Here is a 13,772-nt window from a genome sequence, read left to right as displayed (position 1 = left end):
ATCCCAACACCTCAGTTATTTAACAATTAACTGGATACTCTCAACAAGATTAAGAATTTTTCTCAAAAGATTATATCACGCCTAGAAATTATGACGGTATATTATGACAGGCTGCTGTTGGTGGGTGGAGGTGGGGGCGGGGGGCTGGGAGTACAAAGCTGGGGGAGCGGGGCAGTATTCTGAGAGTAAAATTCACAATTTCTGAGATTAAAGTGGATTTATGAAAAAAAAAAAGAAAATTCTGAGATTATAAAGTCACAAATTAATGTTTTGTTTTGTTTTGTTTTGGTCAAGAAACCACAGGGGTTTTTTTTTATTTATGACTTTATAATCTCAGAATTTTCAGGGTTTTTTTCTCGGAAATTTACCCCTTAAATCTCTAATCTAAAGTTTTTTCTCATTTTTTTTCCCTCCCCCGGCTCCATAAGTTTTGTCTCCCTACAGATGCAGCTCGACACACTGGAACACACTGGCTGGGACTTTTGACACTGTGCAAGACACTGTGCTGGTAATTACGGATCACGTGGAGTTCCTCAAGGGTCCATACTTGGGCCTCCCTCTATTCAACATCACCATGCTCTCAGATTACACTAACACCGTGGAGTGGGGCATATCACACCAGTTCTCAAATCTCTGCTCCGGCTCCTGTGTGTTCTTGTCTACAAAGCACTAAAAGGTCGATATATATCTGTTTTACCTCCAGAGCCCTCAGTTTGTCTGGGAGAGGCATGCTTGTGTTTTTACCCGAGTCCAAACCAAACCAGGTGAAGCAGCTTTTTGTTCCTCTGCTCCTCACCTGTGGAGCAGCTTCCTGAACACCTGAGCACTGCTGCAACAGCTAGCGCATTTAAATCTGGGCTTAAAACCTTATTGTTCGCTGCAGCTTCACAATAAAACACATATATGACCACTTTTTAATCAAAAAAGGGATGAGGCTGGAGTTAATTTGCCACCATGAGACAATTTCAGAATACTTACTCTCTGTCGATTACGAGACACTCCACCCCGTTCTCCTCCGCAATGATGTTGGCCGATCTGACGTCATCGCTGAAAGAGGCAGAGAGATGTCATCTCACATACACACACACACACACACACACACTACAGGACAGCTTCTTGCAACTGTCGATGTAATAACTTCTCACCAACATAAATAATAAACCATTAATATAATACCAATTTGCACTATAAACAAGAAGAAACACCTGGTGGGCACCAACGTTATTATACTTCACTACAACTAAAATAAAAACTACAAGTGAGTGTGAAAAAAACATATTAGTTAACTGAAATAAAAATACAAACTTGACTTAAAAAACAAAAATTAACTGATACGATATTGTGTACCTACAAAACAAACTAAAAAGAAAGTAAAAATATGCAAAAAATTATAGATATAGATATAGATCTATATATAGACAGATATATATAGAGATATATAGATATAGTTTTTGTGTTTGTCAGTTTAGTCAAATGTGTGAGCACAACAACATGGAAACAAAACTGAAACTAAACTGAACTGAAAACACAAAATCCAAAGTGAAATAAAAACTGAAACTAAGGGTCGTGTGTGTGTGTGTGTGTGTGTGTGTGTTTACCTGATGAGCGCCTTCTCTCCAAAGTATTCTCCTCTGTGCAGCGAGTTGATGAGCTGCGGCAGCTTGTGGGCCTCGGTGCTCTGTGTCACCTTCACCTGCCCACACACACACACACATACACACCCACACACACACACACACACACAGTGAGTGCTCTGTCTTTATTGTGCAGTCTCTTGTTCACCAGCCGTATTTGTACGTCCAATGTGAAAAAATCTCACAAATTTAGGATTTTTTTTTTTTAAAAAATGTGATAAATTTGTGACAATATAGTCTCAGAAATGATTGATTATTGAGAAATGTGTAATTTTTTTTCTCATAACTTGACAAGAATTTATTTTTTCTCAAAAAACTGTGACTTTATGATCTCAGAACTTTTTTCTCATATATTTGCGTGTTTCTTCTGTAAATTTACCACTTTAATCTCATTCTAAGTTTTCTTGCTCGTTAATCTATGACTTAAATCTCAGAAATTCAGAGTTTTTCCTCAGAATATCTACCCCTCCCCATATTTGATTGTGATATAATTAAATTCATGCAGTGATCATTTTTCCATCTTTTTTTTTTCCATTTATATGGGAAAAAATTAATCTCCACCACCAGAATGAGCACCACAGCACTTCATTCATAACGGTGTTTTAACTCACATTTTATCTTTATCCAAAAAAAACCTGCAGCCTCCTGCAGTTCAGATCTTGCTTTTAGCCGTATCACAGATTTGGTAAATTTCAGTTCAGTGTCCAGCCCCAACTCAACTCAAACACCCCACAAATGAGTCACATGGCCATCCTCTGTTTTCTCTGATGGACATTTGCTCCAACACCGCCCATTAAAACAAACCGCTGCGGCCGCCTGGATGTTGGGGAGTACGCTGAACCCTCTGCGTCGCTGGTGAGGCTTTAAAACGCCGTGTCCCGCCCCAGCAGAGGTCAGACGGCCCGCGTGTGGCACCGTCCCGTCTGAGAGACTCGCCACAGTGACATCAGAGCCGTAACGACCAGGCGGCGCTTCAGCTGAGTGTCCCGTTTGACCTCTGTGACCTTCACTTCCCCTGTTTTTACTCTCAGGTTTTACTCCCTCTCTGGTCAGGGGGTTGTGGGACAGAGGGGGATGGATGGGCGGCGGTGGATCCATTTCCTGTATTAGCCGTCTTCCTCCCAAACAACATATGTCTCTCTCTGGTTTGGTTGAGGAGCTGCAGCCTGGTGTCAGGTTACTGACTTATCAGGCGGACAGGCGGGTGAGTCATGGCCACGCCCCTCTCTGCCCAAATAATGTTAGTGCCGATACCGGCCTTTAATTAAATATCAGATATCGCCCAGTCCTGCGACCCACTGCTGAGGCGGTGCACGCTTTCCCCCTGACCACAGCCATATCAAAACATTCAACACAACAAAATGCAACAAAATTTTACTGTCATTTTAGATGCATTTTGTTCATTTCTGCAGTAACCTTGCTTGTGAAGTAATTAATTTTAAAGGCTGTAATGTATGGACAAACAAGAGAGAGACTCAGAGAAAAAAACTCAACATTCTCTGAATTGCAGAGAAAAAAACTCAGGAAAACAGTTTTTGCGTGACTTTATAATCTCATTTTTTTCTTTTAAAGTTATGACTTTAATCTCTGAGCTTCTGACTTTTTCCCTCAGAATATTTTCCCCTCTCCTAGCTCCATATATATTTTTCCCTGTGAATGGAAGATTCTCAGCATGAAGACGATGTGTGTGTTTGTCTAATTTATGCGATCACAGTTTGTTTTAGTTTGTGCATCTTCTTCACTTTGATGCTTGTGTTGTGTCGTGGTGTTTTAGACCTTCTTGACCAAACTGAGGATGTTTTTCAGCGGCTCCGCTTGTTTTTCAAGGTCTTTGTTTAGGGTTAAGGATATAATCCAGATTAGGAGCGAGTTAGATTCAGGGTGTGACGTGTGTGTGGTGTGTTTCTGTGATACTTTACCTTTCCCTGGGCGATGATGTAGAAGGTGCTGCCCTCCTCTCCCTCCCGGATGATATACTCTCCCTTGTCATAGTATTCCTGATGAGGCAGGAGGGTGGGTGGGGTGGGGAGGTGAGAGAGATGGGGGAGGGGTGGACGACAACAGTCAGAGCTGAAGCACGGCATTGATTTCGCCATCGACCCGGGCCAGTCTGATTCCTGGTAGCTTGGCCCCTGCGGGACGGGAGCTCTGGACTGCGGTCGTCAATGCTGCACTTTCGTTCATCTGGTTCAGTGATTCTCAACCCGGCGCTCAAAACCCCAGCCAGAGGTCAGCGGGAGATTTCAGGCGAATGTGGATTTGTAAAGGAAATTCTTTGGTTAATGCTTGAAATGTGCATCCAACCTGAGGACTGAGCGGCGGGTCGGTCTGCGGCCGTTTTAAAACCCAAGCTCCAGAACTCTAACGAGATTGCAGAATTATTTGGGGGTTTGCAAAGGAGACGTAAAGACTTTATAAATCCACTCACTGATGCCTTCACCAGGGTTGAGAACCACCGATCTAGCTTTCTCTCCGTTCATGCAGCCAACAACACGCAAAACCTGTGACAGGCCATTTCTCAACAGGAAGTCGAACTCGTCAGCCGCTTTTTAAAACACACTAGTGTCTCCTGGAATTTGCAATATATGATCTTAGACCTACAACAAGCCTGGGACCTATTATATAAAACACTAGAGTGAAAAGACGGGAGTAATTAGTCTGATTGGAGTGATTAGAAGAAAGAAAAAATACAGAGCCGGGGGAGCGAAAGAAAAAAAAACAGAATTTCCAAGATTAAAGGCATAAATTTATGAGAAAAAAATTGGATATTCTCTGAGATTAAAATGGTAAATGTATGAGAAAAAACTAACAAATTTATGAGAAAAAACTTGAATGTTCTGTGATTATAAAGCTGCAAAATTATGAGAAAAAAATCTAAAAAAAAAAAAATAGTTTTTTCTTTCACTCTGGGATTTGGTAGGAAGGAAATCCTGGTGATTTGAGCCCAGAATCACAATCTTCTCATCAGCATCTGGACTTTGAAGAGACGTTGCCATGATGGGCCGATTCAGAAGAAAACAATGTTGGGATTCTGGGCTGAAATCAGCAGGATTTCCTTGTTCCTAAATCCCATGCAATGAGGTCATCAGCTGCAGGCCTTATATACGGCAAACACAGTTTTTTCTTGTAAATTTGTGAGATTTTTCTAGTAAATTTGCTCAGAATATTACCCAAACCTCCCCTGGCTCCATTTTTTTTTTCCTACAGTGGCCCTGATACACAGTCACACACTGAGGTAAAGGACTAATTTTCAATTGGAAATGTCCAATCCAGTTCTAGGCAGATTTTAATTCAAAGGCTTTTTCCTGATAATGGTGTGCTCTCAGGCAGGAGGCAGGAGGGCCGTTGCACCTCGTCCTCCAGCGGGACGAGATCACACTCTGACTGAGAGACTTTGTTTCAGTATTTAAGTCAGTTTTACGACACGTCATAAAACCGAATCAAAACATGGAAATACACTTGAATCAAACGCTGGGGAGTGTTTTCTGTGACATGTCATTCAGAGACATCGCGTGCTCTCTCAGCCGCTACGTCCCGCCTGTCCGTCAAAAATGAAATGACAAGCCAAACTCTTTGCTTTAAAGCCGGATTGTTGAGTCAGCGTGCCGCAAGATCGCCTTCCTTTCCAAAGCTTTTAGGTGAAGAGGAGAAGTGCAAAGAATGAAGGTGACCAGGATGAAATGTTCTCTGGGATGAGTGCCAAAATTCTTGCAGCTCAGAGAACTGTCCGCTGCTATAATCCATTCGACAGTAGGCAGAGGAGGACCTCCTCGGTAAAAAGTGAACAAACAAATCAGAGCAACCACGCGTAAACATTCCCCCGTGTTTACGGCCGACGCTCTCGACACAAGTGGCGTTTTCCTCGAGCGTCCAAACTCGTTTCTCGCCCCGTTTATACTTGAGGAGAGCCGAGTTTAACACCCGTCCCTGACGGCGCAGACAACATAACGAGGTTTTGCTTGTGACGGTTTTGTTTGGATGATGTCTGTGCGCTGGTGTGACAGAGTTTGAATGGTGTCTTGGGTTTGTTATTCCAAGCTGCCAAGCCTGAAACACTGCCTTCACGTCGAGCCAAAGCGTTGCCTTTTCAGGAGACAAACGGGACGTATTCAGTCAAAAGCTTCGAGCCGATCTCGTCGAGAAACACTTGAACTCCTCCTCCCTTCAAACCACACCACCTTCTCCCGTACAGTCCACATCTACTTGCTCTAATATGACCTAACCCATCTTTATTTTTTTGAAACCTCTTTTACACTCACTTTCTCAAAGTTTTTTTTGCACTTCCTTATGTTTTGGGCCAAAGGAATTTAATCTTATTCTGCTGTTGTTCTTGGTTTGCTCCTGATGAAAGTGTCAGATAACACCTAAAAAGTGAAATGTAACTGTGTGACAGTTGCTTATGTCATTTTAGTGAGCATGGCCCGTCAGTTCTGAGATCCTCACTGCCTACTGCAGAGCCCAGAGACTTGAATTCCCCTGAACTGACGCAGACAGGAGTTTTAGTCATGCAAATAATTCTCGGAGGCAGAAACAACCTCATTGGTTGAGTTAAATCTCAGCGGCGGAGCCAAAGAATCACAGTTTTTCTGGCCAAGTAACTGAAGCCTGCAGCTCCCAGCACCCGGCCTGTTACTGAGCCAAACCAACTTATCCAGGTTATCGTTAGTTAAACCAGCCGGCCTGCTAACAAACACCAAGGTCATGCAAGGAGAAACTCACTATTTTTTAAAATTCAATTTTAAGTGTAAAATTTAGATTTTTCTCATGTTTAGTTCAGTCTGTCTGATTGGCTCTGTGGCCCCGCCCACTGAGGTTTAATTCAACCAATGAGAGCTCTGCCTCAGAGAAATGTTCAGACCACAACATGTTGATCTGACTGAAAACCTGACAGACAACCCTGAAACGTAGTCCTGGCTCTGACACACACACACACACACACACACACACACACACACACACACACACACTGAATTCCATTCCCCTGCTGTTTAATGACAGGGGGCTTCAGTATTATCTGCCTGATTCTACAGGAACATCTGCACCAATATCGGGTTACATGCAGCTTCCCCCCCGAGACGCAACATAATCAGCTCCATCAGAAATGATTGAATAAGGAAATTCTCGGCCCCGGAGAGCAGCGGGACCAACAATCGAGAGAAACGTCCTTGAAGTTTTCATTGTGAAAAGACGCTGAGAGCTGCTTTTTTGACCCGGGGGCTGACAAGAGCCACGCCGGTTTCTCTTTCACCATCGAAATACAATGCTCAGAGAGGGAGAGGCAGACACACACACGCACTCACACACACACAGTCACGCACACACACACACACACACATTTAATACATTTCTCGAACCAAAAGCCTGTCACTCGCACATCTTTAAGAAATCACTCGTCCCCCATTGAATAAACACTTTCTGGGGCCTTGGTCAAATAATTATGGTAACAATATACAGGGCCCGGCGATGACAGGAATAATATCGGCGCTGTTCATCAACAAGGCAATTTGTGAGGTTTCACCGGCCGGAGGTGGACAGAATATGCTGACATGCAGTAATGGTATATGGCCAAATGGTAATGATATTTTGACAGCAGCTATCTGCGACGCCGGGGCTCCCACGAGCTGTCAGGAGGTTGTGCAACACTCAGGCACAACAACGAACATGAAAATGTCCCGGAGAGTTTGACAGAACTTACCACCTCGAGACAGTCCACGATTTTGCTGAGCTTGTCCTCAGGTAGGTTTGCCAGGAGTGAAACGCTGCGGGAGAGAAAGACGAGGCACAGATGATGACAGTCGCCCTCTACATGGACATTACGCTCCAGGTTATACACACGATGCCAATCAGCTCTTATAAAAAAAGTGCATATCCTCTGTCAAGCCAATGAAATATCATTTTTGAGAGTGTAAATGACAGCATTGTTTATTTAAAGAGAGTCACATCACCTTGTTCAGTAAATTTCATGTTCATTTTTTCTACCCTAAAGTTAACTATTCTGACTTTGATAGCATTCATACAAACAGCGCCTCTGCCTACTTTAGATTTTCAAGTGTCTTTTAGGCATAAAATGCATAAAAACTCAATTGGCCGACTGAACGTATAATTTTCACACTGCAAAAAGTCAAAATCTTACCAAGAGTATTTGTCTTATTTCAAGTAAAAATGTCTTATTTCTAGTCAAAATATCTTATTACACTTAAAATAAGCAAGCAAACAAGCAAATTTTTACTTGTTCACTTGTGTCACAAGTAAAAATTTGCTTGTTCCATTGGCAGAATATTTCACTTGTTTCAAGTAAATTTTCACTTGAAACAAGTGAAAATTGTCTAAAAACAAGTTACTTCTGAGGTGATCATGTCTTATTTTAAGTCTAATGAGATATTTTGACTAGAAATAAGACATTTTGACTTGAAATAAGACAAATAATCTTGGTAAGATTTGACTTTTTGCAGTGCACGCCAATTTCCCTCCTGTCTTGCATATGTGGGAGAATCATCAATTTATCTGAGGCTTTTCGATAACAATCCAACAGGGAAGGAAATTAACGTTTTTTTCCTAACAAATGTTCAAAGAATTGTGTTTTATTTTTTTTTTGTTTGTTTGTTTTTCTTCAGATATGTGAAAATAAAATCATCTTGTTTCCAGTGCAGTTTCACTTGTTTCAGGAAATTTTCTGGGAACGAGCCTAAATCTGCTGAAACAAGGCAGATCAGCCCGCTAGGATCAAGAAAATGACACTTGATCCAAGAAATTTCTGGAAATAAATTGATTAGCGCCAGAAACAAGTGGGATTATCTCATCTCACTGGCAGATTTTTTTAAGAAAACCAACATTTTAGCACTAAAGATGAGACTGAGTAACGTCCTAGGTGTGGCTGGTGGTTGTCAGCTGACAGCGGCGGTCGATTCATCAACGTGAGGCTGACCTTCGCAGGAAGTTGCGGTACTGCTCGTGGCGCGCCTCCGCAGTCCTCCTCATGATGTTCTGAAACACCTCGCGGTCCAGGGCCCACGTCCTCACCTTGTTCACGGCTGCAAGAGCAACATCACATCCGTCAGACACGAGGACACGCCGCAGCCTCCGACCTTTCACCTGGAAACTGGTTAACCTGCGGCCCCCGACCCGTAAACACGAGGCAGAGCCCAGCTGGCTTCAATAGAGAGCACGACAAGCTTGGAGAACGGCTGCCAGCGGGGCAAAGACACGCCAACAACAACAGGAAGGATCACTATGTTTTCTCCCATTCCTCCTTGATCTTTCTCCTATTTTTTCCAGTATAATTTGAACCCTGTGCCACCAACAAAGAGGCAGAATCACTGTAATCTGCCCTTGTCCAACATGGTGGTGAGACAGGATTACCCTTTATCCAGTTCATGTTATATTGAAAAAAAAAAAAAGAACAACTCAATGACAGTCATGAATCAATCTGTGAGGGATTTTTTTCCCCCTCCTTCCTCAGAATATTGAGGTCAACTCGGAGCGGACCCACCCTCTCCATCCCCCAAAGGAACACCAGCCAATTACTTGGTTAAATATACAAATATGTCCTTCGCGGACCCTCCGGACAAAGAGCACTCACATACATGGTATGCGGCTCCCAAATGCCGAAGAGGCGATAACCAATCAGAATGCGACGCCGTGGATATGATGTAAAGCCTTTGTCAACACGGCCGCGCAAAAGCTTGTTTGCTTCTGTCTGATGGCCCGTCTGATTCCGCTCGCCTCGGCTTTAGCAAACCACTGCGACTCGAGCGAGGGGTCAGAGGAGTGTCGGGTTGCGTGCCGGGTGAGAGCAGGCCGCCGTGTGAACGGGCGAAGGAAACTAATCTGAACTGTCTCGGTGCGTCGTGATGGCAAAACCAGAGCAGCCACTTTCACTCTCTTATCACCTCAGCCGACGTCTCTGACAGGGCAGGACCTCCGACCAATCAGACTCCTACCTCTGCAAAGACTCATCGATCTGATCAGTTTCCAGCTTTGAAAACTTTGTAGCGTCTAAATATCTCAGTGGTTCTCAAGCTTTTTTCAGTGATGAACCCCCTTTGAAATATTATCTTTTAGCCAAGTACCACCTACCAGTGCAAAAAAAAACAAAAAAGATAGATTTCATGCAAAGTGGAAATTTGGGCGAAAACGTGACTTTCAAACGCAAACTGCGGACTTCCTGTTGGTTTTAGGTGGGGGGCACGAGCACGAAAAATGTCAGGCTTAATGAGATCTACATTTCGGCGCTGGTTTGGTCTTTCTATCACATTCCTGTGGGACGCAGGGGCTGCCTTTGCGTCCCTAGGTGGCGCTACTGAGCCCATTTTTGCACCTGGGGGGTTCGATTTTTGATTTTATCGAATTTTTCGCACAGACCTGGTGTGCGTGCCAAATTTGGTGAGTTTTTGAGCACGTTTAGGGGGTCAAATTAAGCGTCAAAGAGACGTAATAATAAGAAGGAGAAAAAGAAACGAACGAAATACAATAGGGCCCTCTTCCAGAGAGGTGAGGGCCCTAAAAACAATCATAGGTGAAAAAAATCCTCTTTGCCGAAGGTCAGTGCAGCTCCATCAGCGTCTGAAACAACAACCTGCTACTGAGGAGATTCTCTTGTTTCTGTTTCTGCTTCTTCTTCTCTGCTTCCTCCTTGTTTCCAGCTGTATCGCTGCTACGCTTCAACCACTGATCCATTTTCTGGATTTTTTGGTCATGGTGACCAAACAAACGTCCTCACTCGACGACTATGGCAGCGGATTTAAACCACAAACACTCAGCTGACACCTTCAGGAAACCAGCATGGAAAACTGAAGATGAAATGTGCTTTATCACTGCAAAAAGTCAAAATCTTACCAAAATGATTTGTCTTATTTCAAGTCAAAAATGTCTTGTTACTAGTCAAAATATCTCATTACACTTAAAATAAGACATGATCACCTCAGAAGTAACTTGTTTTTAGACAGTTGTCTCTTGTTTCAAATGAAAATTTGCTTGAAACAAGTGAAAATTTGCTTGTTTCATTGGCAAAATTTGTTTCTTGTTTCTATGTAATTTTCACTTATTTCAATTGAATTTTCACTTGAAATAATCAAGTCATAATCACTTGACATGATCACTTCTGAGGTGATCATGTCTTATTTTAAGTGTAATGAGATATTTTGACTAGAAATAAGACATTTTTGACCTGAAATAAGACAAATAATCTTGGTAAGATTTTGTGTTTTTGCAGTGATCAAACTCTCAGAAAGCTGATTGTTTTAGGAATTACACGACTCATATTTTTTAGATTAAACAAATCTCATGTAATATGCAATAGTCATTTCAGAGGCCCTGCAGGAGGAAGCGGTGCAGTGACCGCTCGTGGCTGAGGTTCGGGAGCAGCACAGTGATGACATCACGACCAACCGACTGCACTTGTCCTGCTAAATCACACAAACATCACCCCTGTCAGACGCTGCTGGCAGGGAGGTTCAGCGGCTCAGGGTGGCGGTCCTGTGGCCACGGGGCAGGGGCGTGGACTCACTCTCCGGTCAAACACATTAACCTCAGATCAAACTGGGACTCGTCCTCAGTCGACCCCGGGCGAGGCCTGGACTAGGATTAGTCACATCCACATGTACAGATTAGTCGAATAATCGATTAGTTGCCGACTGTGACATTAATCACCAGCTATAATAATCGCTGAATCATTTTGAGTCATTTTTTCTGAGAAGAAAATGTCCAAATTCTCTGATTCCAGCGTCTCGAATGTGAATGTTTTCTGGTTTCTTTGGTTCTTTATGACGCTCAGTATATTTGGGTTATGGACAAAAAGACAGTCGAGGACGTCACTTTGCGTTGTGGGAAACTGTGATCAACATTTTTCGCCATTTTCTGAAATTTCACAGACCAAAAACTAATCGACTCATTGAGAAGATAATCAACAGGTTCATCGATAATGAAAATAATAATAATACGAACTCAGCTGTACTTACTGCAGGCCTGGATGTTAAAATAACTCTAACAATCTGGATTCAAGGGAGTGAGACAGACGGAGACGTCAGTCAACCCAAATCCCAAATCCAATGAGCTTTCAGTCAAAATTTTTTTAGCTCAAACCACTTTATTTTATTTTATTTTATTTTATTTCTCTGAGTGTTCACCAGCAGATCCTGCTGATGTATTCAAGAATATTCTTTTTTTTCACTGAAAGCACCGTTTTACCTCATGCTGAAGTTTTTCCTTCCTTCCTTTCTTTCTTTTTTTTACTTCCTTCGATGTCAATCCAGTCAGGATGATTATATTCATTTGTATTTTGTTTCTACATATGTTACTGTTTCTTAATTTGTTTTACTTCCATCCTTTATAGATCTTATTAACATTTGTTTTTCATTGCCTCTGTTTGGTTCTTCATTTGGTTGCTTAGTTTTATTGTGAAGTAATGCCTGCTTTATGCTCTTGTTTTTTTTCACGTTGTAAAGCACTTTGAGCTACATCCCCTGTATGAAAGGTGAAATATAAATGAAGTGTTTTTTTTTTTTTCCTGAGGCGAAGTTCTTGGGAATACACTTCCCATTTGCAGCACAAGTGATACATGCAGGCATTTATAAAATCATTTTAACACATTTTTAGTTCATATAATTTTAATTTTAATTTTAAATGTATGCCCACATTTATAAAGTATTACCAAATGAAGCCCGATCAGCGTCTGCAATAAGAGTCCCATCCCTGCGCTGTAAAAGACTGAAGGTTTATTTTTAGGTGCACTGTGATGTTTCCGAGCATCACGTTAGCGGACAGGCCAGCCCGGCGGCGGCGTGCGATGACATCCGCCGAACGCGGCTGAACCCGCTTTGAGGACAGCGCGCCTGCGAAGCCGGCCGCGGCACGATTCAGGACGCCGGACTGTCAGCATCCGGCTCCGTCCGACACCTGAGGACTCAACCAGAAAGGTCAGTTTTTGCACAACAGCGGCTTCATCGCAGGCGGCGTCTCCGTGCGTCATGGCTGATTTGGAGTCAGATGAGTCAGAGCTGGCACCTCGGCGCTCTGCCTCTGGACAGGCAACGACATCGAATCAACACCCAAATCGACTGGTTCCTCTCTCAGATCTCAGACATTTTCATGAGTTGTTCTTTTTTTGTTGTTGTTGTTGTTTTTTAATGATCACACATGATTTCTGCTTCCTGTTAAACACAGTACCGTAAACTGTGACATCATCCTGCACAAGTTAAAATTTCAGCCAATTAAACCTTATCAAATCTTTAAACATCCTCTCTCAACCACCTGTTCCTTCAAAATAAAAGTGTGTTTCCCTCCCAAACTGACATCCTGTTGGTTTGTGAATGCAGCATGCCCCGCCTCTTAAAGCTTTTCCTCTCTTTTTCCCCACTTGTGTTCGTTCTTAGTGTAATGTATGACCTGATCAGTAGGGATTCCCATCTTTAGCTTCATTCAGGTCATATTTTGAGTTTATTGAACCATAATCTGAGATTCATGTAGCGCTAAGACATAAAGTACTGTCGGAGGTGGAAGCACTTTACTGTTACTGTAACTGAGAAGCTTTTTTGTGTACTTGTACTTTTTTAGAATACTTTCCCAGAGTCAGTAATTTTTCAGTACATTTGAAATCATATCCATTTCACAGAAAAAAAAAAAAAAAAAGATCAATGATAGCTTGAGGAGCCTTTCACAATAAAGGCTCAGTCAGCAAAGATGAGAAAAGGAACCTGCTTCTACTTTGTTGGTTCTAGATTTTGCCATGTCTAAATTTCACAATAAAAGCTGCACCATGAAAAACTTCAGATGATCGATGGAAACGTTTAGACTCAACTGGCAAAAAAAAAAAAAAAATTGTGGATTAAGTGTAGGTCAAAAAGGGGGAAAATATCAGTGAGTTGGCCATTTAGACTCTACTGTCACATGATGTGTTTCTTCCATGTGTCAGCTGAGTCTACAGGGTCCTCATTCAGTTGAGCGTAATGCCCCTTTAAAAGCATGTAGTGTGCAGCGTGTTCTCTCCTGCTTTTCTAACTTCTACTTCTACTGCAGTCAGATACCAGCAGAGGAAGAGTACTTGTACTGGAGTAGTAGTTTGTAGTACTCTCTCCACGCTGCTGGCTGTGTGTTCTTTGAAGTGACTCACTCAGACCGTCTGAAAGTTGACTCACACTCGTG

General features: G+C 42.5%; 1 protein-coding gene across 1 annotated transcript in view; it reads right to left on the bottom strand.

The window, feature by feature from the left end:
- Positions 1-13,772, bottom strand: part of prkg2 (protein kinase cGMP-dependent 2) — a 39,652-nt gene that overhangs the window by 11,840 nt on the left and 14,040 nt on the right. The window contains exons 5-9 of the mRNA XM_030060265.1: positions 8,560-8,665; positions 7,330-7,393; positions 3,554-3,631; positions 1,599-1,693; positions 979-1,047 (exon numbers count right to left, since the gene is read on the bottom strand). Coding sequence (XP_029916125.1) covers positions 979-1,047; positions 1,599-1,693; positions 3,554-3,631; positions 7,330-7,393; positions 8,560-8,665 — 412 coding nt within the window. The remainder of the gene's footprint in view (positions 1-978; positions 1,048-1,598; positions 1,694-3,553; positions 3,632-7,329; positions 7,394-8,559; positions 8,666-13,772) is intronic.

This window comes from Myripristis murdjan, chromosome 9 (assembly GCF_902150065.1).
Source record: "Myripristis murdjan chromosome 9, fMyrMur1.1, whole genome shotgun sequence".
In the NCBI taxonomy this organism is placed as follows: domain Eukaryota; kingdom Metazoa; phylum Chordata; class Actinopteri; order Holocentriformes; family Holocentridae; genus Myripristis; species Myripristis murdjan.
Note: the sequence above shows the minus strand (reverse complement) of the source record. Positions and strands in the feature narration are given on the sequence as shown.